General features: G+C 52.3%; 1 protein-coding gene across 5 annotated transcripts in view; it reads left to right on the forward strand.

The window, feature by feature from the left end:
• Window positions 1-2,778: 2,778 nt before the first annotated feature.
• The window catches only part of UBASH3A (ubiquitin associated and SH3 domain containing A), a 43,906-nt gene continuing 26,505 nt past the window's right edge, over window positions 2,779-20,179 (forward strand). For 4 of the 5 annotated variants that reach the window (XR_004288798.1, XR_004288799.1, XR_004288800.1 and 1 more), the window contains exons 1-6: window positions 2,780-2,941; window positions 4,949-5,002; window positions 7,373-7,559; window positions 10,224-10,422; window positions 13,678-13,847; window positions 14,442-14,650. Coding sequence is in view for 2 of the 5 variants with exons in the window: in XM_032356029.1 (XP_032211920.1) it covers window positions 2,829-2,941; window positions 4,949-5,002; window positions 7,373-7,559; window positions 10,224-10,422; window positions 13,678-13,847; window positions 14,442-14,650 (932 nt within the window). In the remaining 3 variants the exon portion in view is untranslated. Of the gene's footprint in view, window positions 2,942-4,948; window positions 5,003-7,372; window positions 7,560-10,223; window positions 10,423-13,677; window positions 13,848-14,441; window positions 14,651-20,179 lie in introns of all 5 variants that reach the window. The other variant, XM_032356035.1, reaches the window with a different exon arrangement.

Consider the following 20,179-nt stretch of genomic DNA (forward strand, 5'->3'; position numbering starts at 1 on the left):
CATCTTTTTAATTCCTCAAAGAAGAAGGATATTAAAAAACATAATTAACTTATGTTTAAAGATAAAATATTGAACGATTTTCCTCTGAAATGCAGAACACAGGGAGATGCACTGTCCAGAAAGATACCATATCTATTCAACAATTGGGGTCCAAGCCAGTGCGATAAAAGAAGAAGAGGAAAAGGAAGAGGAGGAAGAAGGAGAAAGAAGGAAGAATAAAGAAGAGGAGGAAGAGAAAAAAAGAAGATAAGAAAAGGGAAAAAAGAGAGGAGAAGGGAGTTGGGGGACATTGGAAGGGGAGGTGAACCATGAGAGGCTGTGGACTCTGAAAAACAATCTGAGGGTTTTGAGGGGACGGGGCGTGGGAGGTTGGGGTACCAGGTGGTGGGTATTAGAGAGGGCACGGATTGCATGGAGCACTGGGTGTGGTGCAAAAATAATGAATACTGTTATGCTGAAAATAAATAAAAAATAAATTAAAAAAAGAAAACTAGAAAGGAAAAAGAGAAATAAAAAGAAATTTTAAAAGTAATACGTACTGGTAAGAAAGAAATAAGTGTATTATTCATCGACACAACTCCTTTTGTACATAGAATATTTTTTAAATTCTAGAGATTGGTTACTGGAATTAATAAGTAAGCCCAACAAGACATTTGGATGTAAATTAAATTAAAACAATGTGAAATCAATAGTATTTTGAATCACCAGCAACAAAGAGTATGAGTATGAAATTGAAAAAAAAATAATTTACAGTGACATTGAAAATGATCAAATACTTCAGAATAATCTAACTCATATTGGAAGACATCTACACAGAGAATTACACAACAGAATTGAAAGAAAATCTGATAACTCTATTCCAGGAAATTTAACAACTTGGATAAAATGATCAAGTTCCTTGAAAAACAACTTAATGAAACCAATGCAAGAAGAATATTTTTGTATCTATTTAAAAAATTAAATCCATAATTTAAACCTTTCTAAAAAAAATTCTAGGCCCAGATGACTTTACTGATACATCTTTTCAAACATTTAAGACATTACACCCGTCTTACAAAAACTCAGAGTATCAGGAAAGAGGAAATATTTCCCAACTCATGTGTGAGGCCAGAATAACACTGACCCTTAGGGCGACCAACTCTCCTCATTTGCTAGGGACTGAGATGGGGTTTCCTAGAATAGGAACTTTCAGTGTTGTGACCAGGAACTCTTCAGATTATCAGAATGAGTTGATCACTCTATTGCCACCAAAACCTGACAAGGAAATTATAAGAATGGAAAAGAACAGGCCATGCTAATTAACAAGCACAGATGCCAAAAATTCTAAATGAAGTATTAACAGATTGATTAATATCTACACAGGATAACATGATCAAAGCTTTATCTTAGAAACCAAGGTTGATTTAACATTCCAAGTTCAATTGGAATAAGCTACCTCATTCGCTGAATAAAGAAGAAAAACAACATGATCATCTCAATAGATGCAGAAAAAGCTTTTGATAAAATTCAGTACCTGTTTTAATGAGTTTTTTTTAAAAAAAATCTCAGTGAATTAGTAGTAAAAAAAATTATGTAATATAATAAGGGGTACCTACCCTAAACTTATACTCAGCCTGTCACTGGAGATCTTTGCCACAGTGATATGGCATGGAGAGGAAAAAAAAGTTGATAAATATTAAAAAGGAAGGGGGAAATTGGCATTTTTTGAAGATGAAAACTAACTAAGTACTTAAAAATCAAAAAGAATCTACAATATATTAGAATTAATAAGTGATCTTGGCCAAACTGTTGGATGTGATGTCAATATATGAGAATCAATAATATTTCTATATTCTGACAACAAATGGAAACAGGAATTTTTTTAAACTACAGCAACACATAGGAATAAACTTGGTGATGGAAGTACAAGACCCTGAAGCCACAAAACACGACTAAGAGAAAGTAAATAGAGAGATATACCATATTCATGGAATGGAAGAATCAATATTGTTAAAACTGACCTATAGATGCAACATAATCCCCCCAAAACCCCAGCAGGCCTATGTTTGTTGAAAATCAGTCGGTCTTGAAGACCTACACACCCTTATCAGGATAGAGGACATTTCCATCACCCCCAAAACTCCCTCAGACCCTCGCCTTGGGCAACCCCTTATCTGTTTCCTGTTTCATGTAAGTAGAATCATACAGTATATATGATCTTGAATCTGGCTTCTTTACATCAAAACAATGTTGTCTGGAATTCATCTTGTTCTCTCACGAGACAGAAGTGTGTTGTTGCTATTGACAAGTGTTACTCGTGGGCCGAAGGTGCATTCAGCAGTGGATGGATGTCTGGGTTCCTTCTAGTTTGGGTCTACTGTGAATAAAGCCATCGTGGACGTTCACTTAAAATCTTCATGCGGTCCCGCCTTTTTACCTCCCCTTGGTAGATAGCTAAATTTGTAGATTTGTCACAGAGCCAATATATGTGGAACTGTACGAGGAACTGTCCAAACGTTTTCCAAAATGCTGGGACAATGCCTAAGAGCTCCAAGTGCTCCACGGCCTTGTCAAAATGTAGTCCTGTCGATCTCTCCAACTTTTGCTCTTCTGGTAAGCGTGTTGGAGCTCTGGAACGCAAACCCCATGTGGGAACGGGGCTGGGGGATGCCATACCCCAGCACCCTGCAGAGAGAATTCTGAAAAACCAACATCTCATGCAAACAGGATATTAGCTATTGTCAGAAAGATCAAAAGGGCTTGAGGTTTTTCTTTACACTCTCAGGAAGCCTTGCCTGTCTCACTCTCTCTGACTTTATCTATTCATTTCTGTCCGCAGGCAGGAAGAGATGGCAGCCGCGGAGACTCAGCTCTACGCCAAGGTCTCCAACAAGCACAAGGGCCGCAGCACTGCCTCACTCTTGGACCCCCTCCTGGGAATGGGCTTCCCGGCACATACTGCGTGAGTACTGTCCCCGGGCCCGCAGGCCTCTGGGGGTGTGTCCTAGGCCCCCAACCCTTCTGCCCTTTGTAGCACAACTGCCGGGAGCTCAGAGTGCTTGCTTCCTGCCCAAGGAGTGCACCTTGCAGGGCGAGATACTGTCTCAAAATAGGGCCCTTTTCTGCTTCTTCTAAACGACGTGATCCGGACCTTTACAGACAAGCTCTGCTGGCTGGCAGGTCAAAGGACCCTGAAATCTTTAAATCAAAACAATCAAAAAAAATTGGGAGTCATTTATTACTGGGGCACCTCCATTTTTCCGGGTTTGGAAGAGTGTGGGCCTAGTCATGCCCTCTCTGAGATGACACTACAAGTGTTTCTGACTCTCCATCGAAGGGGGCTCTTGAGAGAACCCCCAACAAGGATCTATTTCTAAGCGGTGCAGGGCAACCTTCATCTACAGGGAAAAATCTCTTCAATGTCTGATCAGTGAAAGAGATGGTTAGAAAGTGAGGGAACAGCACTGGCTCGATGCTGCTTACCCAAGGAGAAGGTCCCCACATGGAACATTTCAACCTTAAGAGCCACCCTGTCAGAGAGAGAAGTCCCTAAAAGCAATGAGCTATGATAAGGGCCTGGGGTACTAAGTTTTTACAGGCTTATTCCACACGGGGAAATGCATCAGAAGACCCGTTAAGAGGCACTAGACTACGCGTCTAGTGTTCAGCTCAGGTCATGATCCTGGGGTCCTGGGACTGGACTCCCCGCCCCACGGGGGTCCTACTTCTCCCTCTCTCTGCCACTCCCCCTGTTTGTGCTCCCTCTGTCTCTCTGTCAAAGGAATAAATAAATTCTAAAAAAAAAAAATAGTACCTGTAAGTAACTTTGGATTGGGGAGGGGCCAAAGGCTCCTTAAACATTAAAACAAAACCTGAGCAAATTGGCCGAAATCACTCGGGAGCTATACTCCTTGCTTTTCTAACCTAAATCAGAACCTTGTCGCCTTTATACTAATGATAAACCAGGGATCTTTGACATAAGCCATGGAACCATGAGCCACCCCACCCGGGCACCTTCCCTCGGGTACAGCCGGGGACATGGAGGCCCAAGAGCACAGGCAGTCGGGGGAGGCAGGACCCCCCTCTCGGCCCCTCTAAAGCCCATGCTTTACTATGCTACTGAAGCTGGAGGCAGACTCAGAATCCCTCGAAATGAAACCAAGGTCAGCGCCGTCCGTGTCCACCAGCAGCAGCATGGGGCCTTGCCATGTTGCTTTGCTCGTTGACTCCAGAGACTTCCGGGCTCCGTTCCCGAGCGAGCTGCCTTAGTGAGCCGGCGTCCGTCCTGTCCAATTGGTCCCATTCAGCGAAACTTAATTCAGCGTGTGTGCGTCCTGGGTGACCGTGATGGCACAGCTCCGCTGGGCCTCGGGGACCGTGCGGGCTGGGGGAGGGACAAACAGACACAGGTCTGTAGAGGTGAACCACGGTGTCCGGACGCGCAGTGGGGAGACAGCATGGGCTTCCCCGTCCACCTCCCTGGCAGGTTTGGGGAAGTTGCCCCGGAGGAAGGACGTCTGAGCCAAGCTTGGGGGAGTCCGTGCTGTTTCTCTGGGGTGTGGCGGCACATGGCTGCCTTTTGTCACGGAGGTGCGTGTGCAAGCCGGGAGCCGGGGATGCGGCCCCTCACGGCCACCTTCTGGACCCGAGAGTGGGTTCACCTGGCTTCGGGGCGTGGGGCGGGGGCTGGCCGAGGAGGCAGGCTTGCCGGCACGGTTGGAGCCGGTGCCCAGAACTGAAGGCGGGAGCGCCTGAGCGGGGAGGAATGAGCAGGTGTGCGTTTTCAGAAACCACAGTGATGCCACACGGAGACGGAGGCCCGGGCAGGGCATCCAGCTGCCAAGTCCAGCCGTCCGGGCCCTCATGGGGCCCCCCAAAGGTCCCCCGTGCTGCAGGGCCTCCCCTGCCTCTCCCCTGCTTCCCCCAAGACCGGAAGGCAGATCTCTGAATGTTCTCTGGTCTCCTGCAGGCTGAAGGCGTTGGCAGCTACGGGAAGAAAGACAGTGGAGGAGGCATGTGACTGGTGAGTAGGGCTGTCTCCGCAGACCTGCTGCGCACTTGGCTTTGAAAGCTCTGTTGGGTGGACCCGGGGAAGTGCCCCGCACACGCCAGGCGGCCAGGGACGGAGTCCCTGCGTATCCACCCAGAGCCAGAGAAAAGGAGAAAAGAATCAGCGTTTAAAATGGCAGACGGTGGAGAGAGATTGAAATTTGAACAAGCCTTTCTTCACCTTAAAATCCGAGTTTACCCAAATGTGAAGATCAAAGAAGAAAGACGCCCACGTGATCTGTTGAGCAAATAGGGAAGATACAAAATAGAGGCCCCCACTCTCTCCGGCCACCTCGGATGGGGAGAGAGTTTGCTGCTGGTCTGGATGCCCCCTGAGGCATCGGGGGCCAGGGAGTGAGGCCCGGGGGAGGAACTCGGGGTTCCAGGAGGCTCTGCCGTCAACCAGTTACGCACTCGGAAAGCCGCCCACTGCTTCAGGCCTCGGCTTTCTGCTCTGGGAGAATAGGTGCCGTGTTCTCTCGCTCCCAGCCCCCACGGAATGTGCCATGATGCTCTCATTCTGCCCCAAGGCGGGAAGTCCCCTCACGCTCTGTTCTGGAAAATCGCAGTAAAAACCAAGCAATAAAAACCAGGTCTCAGCTAGCTGGGTGCCCTCCCAGAGCAGGATGGCAAACACCGACACTGGGTCTCTGAGGGGCCGGTATGTCCTCACTGGGAACCCCCTTTGTCCCCCAAAAATTCTACACCAAAGACAAATGATGTAACCCTTTTGTCAGTCAAAGGGAAACACCCAGGATCCTCTGGGCTGGGCTAACTCTAAATTTGAATTTCAAACAAAACCGACTGCCTCAAGGGCATGGTGACTTCCTGCAAGTCGCAACTCAGCCAAGAGGACCGCAAGTCCCACTGAGACTTGGGGAGACAGTGGGGTCCCCAGGCTCTACCGGAGTGGGCCGACCTTCGCTAACCCGGGAAGTGCCATTTCAGATACCATTAAAAATGAAAGGCAGCTTCAAGGGTCCACGTGGGTGAGCAGAAGGGAGGGTCTCTCCTTGTCCTGGCTGCGGTCTGGGGGTGCACCAACGTTGCTGCCCACCGTGGACTTCCACGTCAATGTCCATGTCCAGGTTCACATCCATGTCCAGGTCCTTGCCTTGGGAACATAGAAAGGGCCCAAGAAGCATGAACAAAGGTCTTGATTACTGTGAAATGAAACTGTTCACCGAGAAGCCGGCATAGGCGTCCAGGAGTGGAACAGAAGAGGGAAACACCACCGGCGTGACGAGCGTGCACGGCCCTCGGAAGGGTCATCCTGACACACCTGACCCTGCGCCCGCCCCCGGACAGGGATCAACCACAATAACACGGTGCGGACTACACACAACGCGACCCGCAGAATAATGTAAACCGTCGCTTATGATTATAAAATACACACGCGCATGTTCTCTGCATGTTGGTTACTTAAGTTTCTGGAAGGAAAAGTGAACAGTGAAGGAAGCATTTGCGCAGGACGGGGGGCGGAGCGCCCCCGTTGGTGTTTTGCTCCTAAGGAGACCCCGTGGGTGCCTGGCGCCTGTTTCCCCAGGGGCCACGTCCCGCCCACTGAACTCAATATTGTGCCTCGGGCCTTTCTCTGCATCACGAGAAATTCTTTAAAACCGTGACTCCTGATGAATAATCCCAACATGAAATACCTCGCATGGGCCGTGTGACTTGCTTTCCCCTTCGGAGAAGTTTCTGGAAGTAGAATTGTCAGCTCAGATGGGGTGGGCCTTTGAAGGCTCTGGGTGTGGCCTGACGGTCTGATTTTTACAGACGTTCCACAGACCCACTGCCCCTTAGACACGTGGAGCAGAACCTTCTTCCCTTCAAAAATGTGTTAATTTGGCAGATGAGGAAACGTCGCCTCGTGGTTGTCTTAACTCTTGTTTCTGTATCGGTGAGAATGAACTCGAATTTGGGGTTGTGCATCATCTCTCCTTGTCCTTAAAATAACCGTCTGCATTCAAAGAAAGTATAGAATAGCCACCTACATTTTGTCTAGTTGTGTTTTGGTGGGGGGTTTGGTGGTGTTGACTTTCACACCACCAAACGTGAATGTTTTCTACAAGTTTTCTGGCCCCCAGGACTGAAGACCAGGCCAACTTCTCTCAGTCTTGGTCTTTGGCCGGGAATCAGACCAATGTGGGGCAGAGCCAGGGGTGAGGGGACCTGGCGCCACTCTGCGGCCACACCAGCCCTGGGCGCACTGAGCCTCGCCCAGAGGGGCTGGCGGTGAGTTTGTGCGGCGTGGACGTGGCTGGCACTGAGTGGCCGCGCTCCCCACGTGGGGCGATCGTCCCGCCGTCACGGCAGCGGGCATGAGCTCCCTGCTCTCTTGCAGGCTACGTTGTCACCGCAACGACCCATCTCTGGACGACCCCATCCCCCAGGAGTACGCCCTCTTCCTCTGCCCCACGGGAACCCTGCTGGAAAAGCTGCAGGAGTTCTGGAGGGAGAGCAAGCGTCAGTGCACGAAGAACCGAGCCCACGAGGTCTTCCCTCACATAACGCTCTGTGACTTCTTCACGGTGAGTCGGCCCCACGTGCCTTCAATGCCCCTTAACACGCCGCTGGGGGCAGCTCCCTGCGACATCTAGGCGCTGCTGGAAGTCACTGAGGGCAGCCCGTGATCTATTTCCACGGTGGCCCGCAGCCGTCGCACTTGCTGGCCCCTTCGTGTGGGACACCCTTCACTCTTCTCATCTGGGCAACTCCTACGCATTCCTCAAAGCCCCGCTCACTTAGCCCCTCCCTCTGTTGAGTCTTGCCCGGCTCCCCAGGCAGAAGGGGCCGCCGCCCTCTGTGCACCCACCATCGTGTTGTTTGTGTCTCTAGTGGCACTACGTGCTATGACAATGTGTCTGGTGCTACCCTGCACCCCATACGAGACTGAATCCCTCAAGAGAAGGTAGATGCCTCCTCTTTGTACCCCGAGCCTAGCACAGTGCCTCAGAGCAGGTGTTTCGGAGATGTGTGACCTGAAGAATGGTGCTGCTGGCCCGTCCCAAAGGTCACAAACACGGGACTCTTCCCTGCTTCAGGGACCAGCCCTGGTCGAGAAGTCAGTCAAACAGGCAGCCTCACAGGGTCCAGGGAAGGTGAGGAGGAGCTGGGCCCGCTCAGAAGAGAAGAAGCAGGCGGCCCAGGGCGGTAGGCAGGGAGGGACAGACAGCCACCTCCTCTGCGGCTCCCCACGGGGGGACGTGGGGACACTCCGTGGCCGGCCCCCTCGGCTGTCAGCAGCTTCACCCATTTCAGGGGGCCCACCAGGACCTGAAGATGCCCCGACCCCAACTCCACAGCGTGCCTGGGAAGGGGGCTACAAGCCTCTGCAGGAGACCTTCCCAGCAGGTGCCCCGGGAGCCTGTGCGCCATCCCCATCTGCAGGGAGTGGGGTCCCAAGGCACAGAACTTCTGGAGCCAAAACCAGGAAAGTCTTGGGCAAACCGGCGTGAGTAGGTCCCCTTCCTTTGCCAGTGACAGCGTTTGTGACAGTCAGACTCCTTCCCGGCATGTCCTGGGTAGCTCGTCAGGGAAAGGAAGGCCGCCCAGCCGGTGATGAAAGTAACCTTAGAAACGGGCGCGCTTCATCACGGCAGCCAGGGGTCCGGCTGGCCTGCCAGCTCCTCTTCCCAACCCCCGAGGACGCGTGCCCAACACGCACATGTCCACACAGACACTCAGAGACACACACACTACGTGACACACAGAGACACAGACTTAGATACACACACATGCCCCTTCCTTCTGTGTCAGCCGCCCCGCCGACCCCCAACCTGGGCTGGCTGAGCCCCTTCTCTGGCAGGAGAGCAGCAGAGGGACCGAGTGTCAGGACAGCGTTCAGCCTCACGGGCTGATGTCCCGCCGTAGCTCTGCTTGTACCGACTCTGGGCTTCCAGACGGAGACCCAGAGACGCAAGGGGGACTTCTTCACGGTTACGCCTCGCGGGGTCACGCACTTTCCCAGGCCCTGCAAGGGCCACAAAGATGTGACAGACGGACGAACGGAGTGAGGTGCTGGTCAGAACGGGACATAAAAATGCGTATTACACTCTATGCATGTTAATGCACATAATACATCTTGAAACCATAACGCGGTTGGGTCCGCGGAGGAGGAAAGGGGCTGTGAGAAATTTGGAGGGAGCCCGCTGCCGAGAAGAGCAGAGCTCGGGCTGATTTCCTGTGGGGAGGGGCAGGGGGCCGGCGGGGGAAGGGTCTGGGTTTCACCGTGGTTTCACCATGGTCCCATGAGGCCGTGTGGCTCTTCCCCACAGAGGAAGGTCTTCAAGCCCAGGAAGTGGCTTGGGCAGCGCTGAGCCCCGGAACCAGGAGGGCGAGAGGGTATGAGTGGGGAAAGGCACCGAGGGCGCCAACGGTGTCCACGGCCCTGGCAGGCAGGCTGAGCAGTGTAGACAGCCCTCTGCAGGCCACAGGGGAGCACCTGCTGCCTCGGGGCAGAGGGAGACATGGCATTAGGCAACCTGGTCAGGCAGAAGTTGTGCAGGGAATGGGGGACAGTGGGGAGACTGGGTCGGAGCCTGTGTTAGTCACGGCCCCCCAAGAAGCAGACCCCAAGGTGGAATTAGAAGTGCAAGAGGTTTATTTGGGAGAAACACCTGTGAATGGCAAAGAAGAAAGGGACAGGCAGGAGAGGGGAGGGGGACTGGGCGGCTCCGAGAAGGACAGCGGGCCGACAGGGAGCCTGGGAGCTTGGCCCACTTCCAAGGAAACCACATCAGGGGCAGTGACTGGCTTGGTCACTGTGGGATGGTGGCCACATGCCAGGGGCTTTGGCCACCGTCCTCCTCACTGTGAGCTCTGGGCAGCGCATGAGCACGGCTGCCTCGGAGTCTACGGGAAACCTCCAGAAGCCGCATGATGCCGCGCTGACCACAACTGTGGGTTGAGCTGACATGGCATTGAGGGACGGGAGGTAGCGACGGTGACAAGGGGCTTCCAACCCAGACACTGAAGATGTTCCTTCCGAAAGGAATTTTACCCGCCATCTCTAAGAAACTGAGGACCAGGTGATAGAACGAATCCATAACCCCAGTCCGTAACATGGCGAGAGACCTGAGCCCAGCATCGCCCCCAGAAATAGGCTCGGTGGGCTGCACGATTTTTCTTAACCAAGTTCATAGTTGACCTTCTAACAAGAGGCGAGAAAACACACTCTGTCTCCTCTCCCTCAGTGCGAAGACCACAAGGTCGAGTGTCTGTATGAGGCTCTGAAGAGAGCTGGGGACAGGATCCTGGGTTCCTTCCCCGCGGTGCTCCCTCTGGTCCTGCACTCTTCCGTCAGCTATCTGGGCTTCTTCGTGAACGACGGCCCCGCAGACGTCATCCGGGAACTTGCCCTGACGTTCGCCACGGAAGCCTCTGTCTTGGCAGGTAGGCGGTCCTGGCCAGTTGCACAGGAAGGGCACAGTTAATAGGGAGTGACCGCTCTGTGTCTGGGGCCGGGCTTGCTCCTGGGGTACGGTGGGTCGGCTGCACGGAGCGGGGCGGGGTGCGGGTTGCTCCTTACTTACTTCAGAGAGCAGACCCCGAGGACCCGCAGTCCCTTTCTTCTCTAAGTGGGAATACCTTTGTTTGCATCGATGTGGTTTCTCCGAGCACTTGGCACGTTCCAGCTGCCCGGGGAAACGGTCCCAAGAGGGGATGTTGCGTGGCCACGTGAAGGCCGTGGATTACAGACCCATGTTGGGGGAGGGGGGCTCCCCAGCCCTAGGCCCACCTTGGGCAGATCCCCTCCTGGGGTCAGCGCTGTGTCTAAAACCAAGTCCTAGCTGGGTTTTGTTGATGTCTTAGGAAGGAGCACACTCTTCTCTGGTTGGCCTCTTGGGGAAGGATCATCTGGACTCCCTCTGAGCACCTGCAAATCTCCCTTCCCCCCAGCACCTGCGCTGGCTGGAGATGGGCTCCAGCTGGGGTCGGTGGGAGGGACTCTGGACTTCCTCCCGGGTCTCTGGTCGGCGCCGGGCCTTCCTGAGCCTCATCAGCTCCACGACCCGCTCTTCCTTCCCTGCAAATTGGTGAGGGCTCTGACCCTTCCAGCATCAAGCCCGTTCCTGTGGCCCTTCCCCATCAGTCCTGGCACGGGGAAGGCATGCAGGGCTGTGACTCCAGGGACCCTGGCAGGGAGACCCCGCACTGCCCTCTGCAGGCGTCCAGCGGCCACGTTCTCAGATGCGCCTGGTCAGGGATCCGGCCACATCGGGAGGTCACTGAACCCCGGCTTTCCGCTAGGAGGCTGGCCTCTGGCCTCTGGGGTCCTACTTCCTGGGTAATAATCGGCTTAGCCTGCGTCTTTGCAGATCTGCGTCCTTTATATGGGCAAGAGTCGAACGGTGGCTCTTTAATGTCCTTGCTTGCAAAGGACAACGTGGTCTCCTCGTGTCCTGTCGGCCCCTGGCCACGGAGCGGGCACAGCACCTCTCTTTTTTTTTTTTTTTAAGATTTTATTTTTATTTATTTATTTGACAGACAGAGATCACAAGTAGGCAGAGAGGCAGGCAGAGAGAGAGGAGGAAGCAGACTCCCTGTTAAGCAGAGAGCCTGATGCGGGGCTGGATCCCAGGACCCTGGGATCATGACCTGAGCCGAAGGCAGAGGTTTTAACCCACTGAGCTACCCAGGCGCCCCCCCACCACCTCTCTTGATGCCTCACAACCCCCCCAACAGAGGTCTCATGGGCCCCGTTTTAAAAGTGAAGAGACAGAGACCTATGAAGAGTAGCCTGCCAAGTTCACTGTCATGGAGTGAAAGGGACCCTAGAGTTCCCCTCCCCCCAGAACCGTAGAGAAGGACTTTATTGGGCAACGGGGTCTCTGCAGATGTCATTAGTTAAGAAGAGGCCAGACTAGACTCAGGTAGGCCCCCCATTCAGTGACTGGTGTCCCTCTAAGAGAGGACAGGACACCCAGAGACGCGGGAGGAGGCCGTGGGCAAGGGAGGCAGAGATGTGAGTACGCAGCCACAAGCCAAGGAGCTCCAGGAGCCCTGGGAACCCGACGCGGCAGGAGGGACCCTGCCCAGAGCCTTCAGAAGGAAGGCGGGGCTGCCCACCCCTGGGTTTCGGACTTCTGGTCTCCAGGCTGTGAAAGAACATGTTTCTGTTGGTTCAAACCCCACAGCCCACGGCCATTTGTGAAAACAGGCCCAGGGGACCACGTCCCCTAAGCAGGGGTCAGAGCTGGAACATGGGTCCAGCCCTGTCTCGCTCGGCCCACCTGGGTTCCTGCTGACCCGCCCTGCGCTCCCACGGAGTGGCCGCAATGGCCCCGTCTCTTGCCCAGGCCCTCCACACCTGTGCCCTGGGCTGGACCCCGCGGGGTGGGGAGCCGCCGTCCCCTCCAGCGGGTCCTGCCTCCCTCTAAGGCAAGTGTGTCCTCCCCGCCACCGCGCTGTCGCCGGCAAAATGCCCCCACAGGCAGGGCCTGCAGAGAGCAGACCAAACAAGGCCCCATTCGGAAGTCGTGCGTGGTTCACCGATCACTCGGAGGACAAGCGTGGGTCTCTCCCAGGCCACGCGACTCACGTGGCAAGGCCATCTCCCCCGCAGTGCTGAAACACCTCAGGGACGAATTCCCTACCACCCACCCACGACCTCAGTCTTGGCTTCTCTCCCCAGCAGTTTCTCATTTGCCGCTAAAGGCTCATGTAGGGGGTGGGAGGCATCGGCGGGGCCGCCGGGTCTGGGTCCAGGAAGCGATGGCAACAGCCGTGACATTTTCCAGGGGAGATCAGAGCCTGTCTGCTGGTGTGGGTTGCCCAGGAAAGGGGCGCCAGGGGACCAGTACTTACTAAAAGACTCCCAGAGCCGGGCACGAAGAGACTGGTTTCAGGGCAGCCCCAGCCGGGGGTGGTCCCTGTCCCCAAACTGTCGCTGTCAGAATGAAAGCTGAGTCGGGCCAGGATGCTCCCAGGGTCGCCCACCATCCGTCTACCTGATTCCAAGTCTGCGTGCTCCCTCGGTCTCTGCCTCCCTAGAATGTAAAGTCCTTTGTGGCGCGGCTGAAAGCAGATCCTGGGCGACATCAGGGCCCTCAGGGAGGAGCTGGGGCCCCCAAAATGACCCGGGGCTGGCTACTCCGAGGGCTTCTTGCTTCGTCAGAGGGACGGAAGCCGTAGCAATCCTGCCACGTTCGACACAGCTGAGTGGCCTGTGATGTTTTCTTGCTGAGATTCCGCAGCCGAACCAAACCCTGCTGAGCTGCAGCACCAGCCTGTCGGGCCAGGCCGCTGCGTAAGGTGCCCATCGTGGGGAATGAAGGAGACGCTGTTCTCTGTGTCTGCTTTGGTCAACTGTTTGGGCAATGAGCCAGCAAATCCCCAGGCTCCAAACACCCCCCAGCCCTTATCTCTACCCCTTCCCTGCCCCTTGTCAGATCCGCAGTCCCCAGCCATGCCCTCTGTAAGCTGAACTCAGCAGATGGCACATGAGGTGGGGGAGTGGTCCTTGCCTTACCAAGAAAGCCCCCGTGCCAGGGGAGGGAGTGGGCAGAGGCAGGAGGCATCATGCGGAAAGGCTTTGCACCAGCAGTCCTGGGTGCTTGGCCCGCGTGGGTGCGTGGCACCGTGGAAAGGCAGTGCCACGGTGTGGGTTAAAGCGCTCACCACCCTTGTGTTTGCCCGACCTCCCAGACTGCACTGTGAAGCCTTGCACCAAGCAGCTGCATCTGACCTTGGCCCACAAGTTCTACCCCCACCACCAGAGGACGCTGGAGGAGCTGGCCAGAGCCATCCACCCGGGTCACAGCTGCCAGTGGACCGCCGCGCTCTACTCCCGAGATATGCGCTTTGTGCACTACCAGGTGAGCAAACCCCGGCCTGGGGGCCTCGGCCAGAGCAGCCTCGGTCGGCCAGTCCTCTCGGGCTAGATCCTCTGTGGAACAAGTGGCCAGTGAAGCCCGCAGAACACTGACCCCCGGGAGCCCTCCTCTGGAGGTATTTCAGGAAAGGGGAAACTGTCCATTGTTTTTGTCTTCCTTTTTTTTTTTTTATTCTTAATCATGTCCCCTTTTGTGCAATGTGGAACTTGCATTCTTTTATATCATTGCAAGACCCCAAGTTGAGTGGCTGACACGGAGAGGATGCAGTGCTCCAGTTCAGACCCAGGGAATTAGCGTGAGTGAATCCAGCGCGTTCTCTGTTGGCTGAGAAGCTACACGTAATCCTGCCGAGGAAGGCAGATGTGAAAGTCGAATTATGCTCTGGGCTCTTTCCTATTAGAGATCAGTAGATAGCGATATGAGACAGAGAGATGATAGACAGACAGACAGACACCAGAATGCATGTCTGAACCTACCCAAGAATTCTGTGCCACCTTCTAGTATAGGTTTGATCTGTCATCGAAAGCCTTGGTGTGCCTTCCAGTTCCTGACGGGAAAGCCCTTGGTCTTTTGCAGACCCTCAGGGCCCTCTTCCAGTACAAACCTCAGAACGTGGACGAGCTGACGCTAAGCCCCGGCGACTACATCTTTGTGGACCCCACTCAGCAGGAGGAGGCCAGCGAGGGCTGGGTGATTGGGATCTCCCAGCGGACGGGCTGCCAGGGCTTCCTGCCCGAGAACTACACGGAGCCAGCCGGCGAGTCAGACACCTGGGTTAAGCACAGGTGAGTGCTGCCTGCGGCGGCCCCAACGTCTCTCTCCGGGTTAGTGTCGGAGACCGTCCCTCCCAAAACACGGGCTGCCGTATCTGTATGCTTCTGGAACATTCCATCTCTGGTAAAAATGGCCTTCTCCAAGCTGGCAACATTATCCATGCAGGTAAACAGTTACTATTTTGGCCGATTCACGGTTTTCTGCGGGTCATGTTCCAAAAACATGAATTACTCTATTTGGCTTCTGAGATCATAATCCCAAAACGACTATAAAAGTCACCTCCTTATTATGGACATAAGAGATCACAGAGATCCTAAGCTTGGCTTTATTTATCGTTCTGCTCGATGTGTCGGCTGTAAAGTGCTAAGATGCGTGGCTGGTTTTCCGTCGGTCTACGGCAGATGACTGTGCACTTCCCAGCTAAAGCAACACATGTTCGTTTTCTCCTAGTTTTCATGCATCAGGAGTCTGGGCATGGCTTAGCTCCGGGTCTCACAAGGCTGCAGTCAGGTCTGGGCCGGGGCTGGGGTCTCATCTAAGCTCAGGGCCCTCTCCTTCCCGTGGTGTTGGCAGAACTCGTTTCCCAGAAGCCACAGGGCTCCTGGTGGCTCGCTTCTTCAAGTTCAGCTGGAGAATGGCTTCGCTTGAGCTTTTTAGTGTCGTCTGGAGAGGCTGAGTGTGCTCAGAACCACCAGGTCCTGGTTCCTTTTGTTCCATTTTCTCACGTGTGTTACGATGAGCAACAAGAGGAGAACAGGCCATGCTTTTAGCGCTGTGCTTGGAAACATTCCTAGCCCCACGACCAGCCTCACTGCTGAAAGGTTCTGCTTTCCGCCCACATTCTCACTAAAGTTTTCCCCACTATATGGTAAGGCTCCCCCTTCCTCCGACTCCCTGCAACATATTCTCCCCAGCACCCATGTTACCTCCAACAGTCTGTCCAAGCCAATTCCTGTATCGAGCGTCTCAAAATTCTCCCCACCTCCACCCACTGCTCAGTCCCAGAATGGCTCCCATGTTTTAGGGATTTGTCCCAGCAACACCCCATGCCCGATACCAGACTCAGGGCCAGTTAAGGTTTACTCAGAGAGGCAGAACAGAAGAATAGTAATTTATATATATATATTATATATGTACAAATTTATATATATTATTGTACATATTTAATACATACAGATACATATATAGTATGAATACATTTCTAAAATATATACTATTTTATAGTTAATATACAAAAATGATTTCTTTGTAATACACTAGTTTCCGTTCATGTCTTGTTACTTATGTGGTGAGACATGTGTATGTTACACACCACGTGTATATGCATCCATTCGAGGATTTGTTACAAGGAAGTGCCGTGTGTGACAGTGGGGACAAGAGGGGAGGGAGGGAGGGACCCAGTGGGAGGAAACCATGATGGTAGAAGAGCTTGTCTCCGCGTGACAGTCGGGAGGGACTCCCCAGGCAGACAGGAGAGCAGATGCAGACACACCAGCTACTTGGAAACTCGGAGGTCAGGGAAGCCCTAAGCCTGTTTTAAAGACCTTCCAACTGGGTAAGTGAGGCCACACGAGATAACCTTGGGATTAACATAATCGCTGGCTGGGACTTTAAGGACTTGCTCAGCAGCGAGCAGCTTAGGGATTGATTGGATGGCCAGGGAAGGGTGTGTGTACGCTTCCCACCATGACCTAAAAGGTCTGTAAAAGAGATCAAGAAATTAGGAAATGATGTATTAGGGAAATAAGTTAGGATACATCCATACAATGGGGTACTCGCCCGTGTTTAAAAACAGTCACGAGGAAGTAATTTATGTGCTGATATGAAAAAAATCCAAGACAGGTTACAGAACACCATGGTGAGCACAGGACTATTGGAGGGAAGGGGGAACTGGAACGCAATTGACTGTACGTGTATGTGTGTGATGTGTATTTATATGCATGCCTGTCCCTTAAAGTTCCCTGGAAAGGAGAATCTCTAGAAACTTCCAGCAGTGTGCCCGGGGAGGCGGGGGGCAGGGTCCGGGAGTGGAAGAGGACTTGGAAAGAAGACTGCTCTCTGCAGTCCATGATTTGTCAATATTTGAGCCCTATATATTCATTACTTTTTCAAAATATAGATTCACCTCATTTCAAATTTAAGGAAAAGACTGTGAGGACATCAGGTCAAAGAGAATAAACAGGAGAAGTCGGACAATCCAGGGCTGGGGTAGCACACATCATGCAGGCCGGGTGGGGACCGCCTTCCCACACCTGATGCAGAAAGGGACACGGTTTCCACGAAATGATCACAGCCATCCCAGGTGTGGAAGACCAGAGGGGACATCTCTGAGCTTGTAGCCGTGCTGTTCCGCTCGGGTGCTGTGACCTCCGTCGACCATCAGCCCACCTCCAACTCAACTTCAGCCTTTTTGCAATGGTTCTGGGAGACTTTGGATTCACTACATGACAAAATCACACCCCAAAATCTGTCCGTGACCTTGAAGAGGATGAGAGGTGACCAGCAGTGTACGGGGGGGCGTGTCTTCATGAATCTTAGTGGCTTTCAATGCTCCACATAGAAGAACACATGTAGCATGATCTAGAACAAAGAGTGGAGAGGCCATGTGTGTTACAGCTTAGAGAACAGTCTGTCTTCTGGCCAAGTTGAGAAGACTTTCAACACTGAAGCCACACCCATCTAGTAATTTCCAAAACCACAGAGTGAGTTGGTGGTGAGTAACTCAGTTGTAAAAAGATGCTATCAGAGGCTGAATATTCGATCTGCCACAGATTCCTGTGTTGAAGTCCTGGTCGCCAGCACCCCAGAATGTGACTGTAGAGATGGGGTCTCTATGGAGGGGATTAAGGAAGAATGAGGTCACTAGAGGGGCCCCCAGGCAGTCTGACCCATGTCCTGATGATAGGAGATCAGCTCACAGACACACACAGAGGGAAACCACATGAGCACCCAGGGAGAGGATGGTGTCCACACACCACCCATTAGAGGGACCTCCAGAGGAGCCAGCCCTGTCCAAGCCTGGATCTCGGAACTTGAACTCGAATGGAGACAATAGATGTCTACTGGATCAGCCGGCCGGTCTCTGTTTCCATCTTATGTTTGCCCAGGAATCCAGGGATGTGGTCTGTAAAACCCCATAGACGGTAGCTACACCCCTTCTAAAAGCCAGGGAGAATTTGAATCCATCTACTCTGTGTTGTAAGTGGACCCTTAAGTTGTTCTCCTGAGAAAAAATGAAAAATAGTTAAATGTTAAGTTCTTTCCTTTCTCCTCTCATTGTAATCTTGATTATATTTCATTTGAAAGACAAGCAAAAAAACAATTTGGTTTTCTCTCCAACTGTAGTTTTCACAGATGCTATTTATAGATAAGGTGGCTCTGTTGTGTGCACGGCGAGGCTTGAGCAGGGTAGCCACCCGCCTCATCCTCAGGAAGAGGAAACCCACCGACGTTTCCTTCGACAACAGGAGACTGTAAATAGGGCTCTGCTCCGGGAGGAGGGAGATGTCAATGGTTTGGACGTGGACGCCAGAGTTCCCAGAGCCCTGCAGCTCTCGGGACCTGGCCTCGGACGCTGAGAGTATGTGAGCAAAGGAAATCCACGTGAGCTAGATCTCGCTATGGGGAGTTTCCAGCACAACATGGGGGAAGGCTACAACCTGACTAGAGAAGGTACAACCTGCAGACAGTTAGAAAATGCGTTCACCAAATTCACCACATGGGCACGAATGGTCTGGGGCATGAGGTGGTGGTGGTGGAGGTGGAGGTGGCAGTGGTAGAGGTGGAGGTGGCAGTGGAAGGCTGGTGGCCAGAGGCTGGGGTGCGGGGCAAACACTGCTGAGGAACCCCAGGCTCTGGCCCTGGTCAGGTCTCAGCATGGACGCATCGGGACTAGCAGTGGTTCAGGAGAATCCAAGATATAGAAGTATCTATGGGAGAAACACTACCATTCCCACACGGAAGGAAGATGTAGACTCACACCACATTCATGGTTGAGGAAGACGAATTGGGAATGTATCAATTCCTCCTGGATTCACTGTATCTTCAGATTTAATGAAATTCCAGGAATAATCTCAACAGGATCATTTGCTGGAACTTCCCTGAATGGTTGAAAAGCATATCTGGCAAAATAAATGGAAGAAGAACTGAGAAGATGTTGAAAAATAAACATGATGAGAAGAGATAGTTACTTCACACATATTAAAAACCTGTTATAAACTGAGGATTGAGTCCTGGTTTGAGGGAAGGAGGAAAAGCAGATCCGTGGAGCAGAACATGTACCAGAGCAGAGACCGGGCCTGTTCACAGCTGCTGGAGCATCAGAAAGAGAAATGCGTATAAAATGAATGGTATTTTATGTGGTCTCCCCTCACACGCAGAACTCCAAGCCAAGAGTTAAATGGAAACAGAAAATCATATAAAGTAAAAGTCACTTCAAGTGAATTTACTTCTGATTTCTGGACGGAGGAGAGCACTGAAAGCATGGAAGCAGCAGAAGGAGTCTTCGTCAGACACCTGGCAATCGATGTTTAATAGTGACTATTAAGTGCTTAGAATGTAAGGCTTCTGGGTGTAGAAAACCAGGCAGCAGACTCTAGTTGGAAGAGCAAGAGGAGACCATGCTCTTCAGAACACAGGAGGGAGAGCAGTGCATCCTTCCCAACCACCCCGGTGCGCGTGAGCCCGTTACCTCCCCCCGCAGTTCCTCTGTAGCCGTGTCAGCTGTGGCCGGGCACTTCTGTCCTCCAGCGGATTTGTCTCTGAAGTTTTCACTTCACCAAGAGGCCACCTACTGGATTCTCCACTTCTGGCCACTGTGGCAGGTGAACAGTCAGAAGAGTATCCACCAGCTCTGGCCACCAGGCCGCCCACATGCAGCTTAGGCCCACATGCCTTTCTCCCCCATCAGACTGTGCTATGCAGTCTGAGCTCCTGCCCAGGGATGCCAACCCACCATGCCCCACACCCCATCCCTCTGGGCATCCCAGGCCCTGCAAGGGCACCACACCAGCACCACCTACCATTCCCAAGACTCTCTCTCATCATTCCCACCAGCAAACAAACACATGCTTATCTTAAAAACAAACAGAAACATAAACCCTTTTTTGTTTCCCTTTCTAATTACTGCTCTTTTTGTCTGTTTTGATGTAGATTTTAAGTTTTTTATGTATTTTTTAACATGGTAACTGTACTCTTTAATCCCCATCCCCCATTTAACCCATACCCTTACCCACTTCCCCTTTGGTGACCATGGGTTTCTTCTCTGTAGTTAAGAGTTTGTTTCTTGGTTTTTCTCTCTCTCTGTCTGTCTTTCTTTTCCTCTTGCTTCTTTGTTTTGTTTCTTAAATTCCACACATGACTGAGATCATACCGTATTTGTCTTTCTCCAAATGATTATTTCATTCAGAATAATACTCTGTAGCTCCACCCATGTCATTGGAAATGGCAAAATTTTTTTTCTTTTTTATGACTGAGTAATATTCCACTGTGTATAAATACCACATCTTCTTTATCCATTCATCAGCTGATGGACACTTGGG

This window comes from Mustela erminea, chromosome 1, assembly GCF_009829155.1.
Source record: "Mustela erminea isolate mMusErm1 chromosome 1, mMusErm1.Pri, whole genome shotgun sequence".
Classification (NCBI taxonomy): domain Eukaryota; kingdom Metazoa; phylum Chordata; class Mammalia; order Carnivora; family Mustelidae; genus Mustela; species Mustela erminea.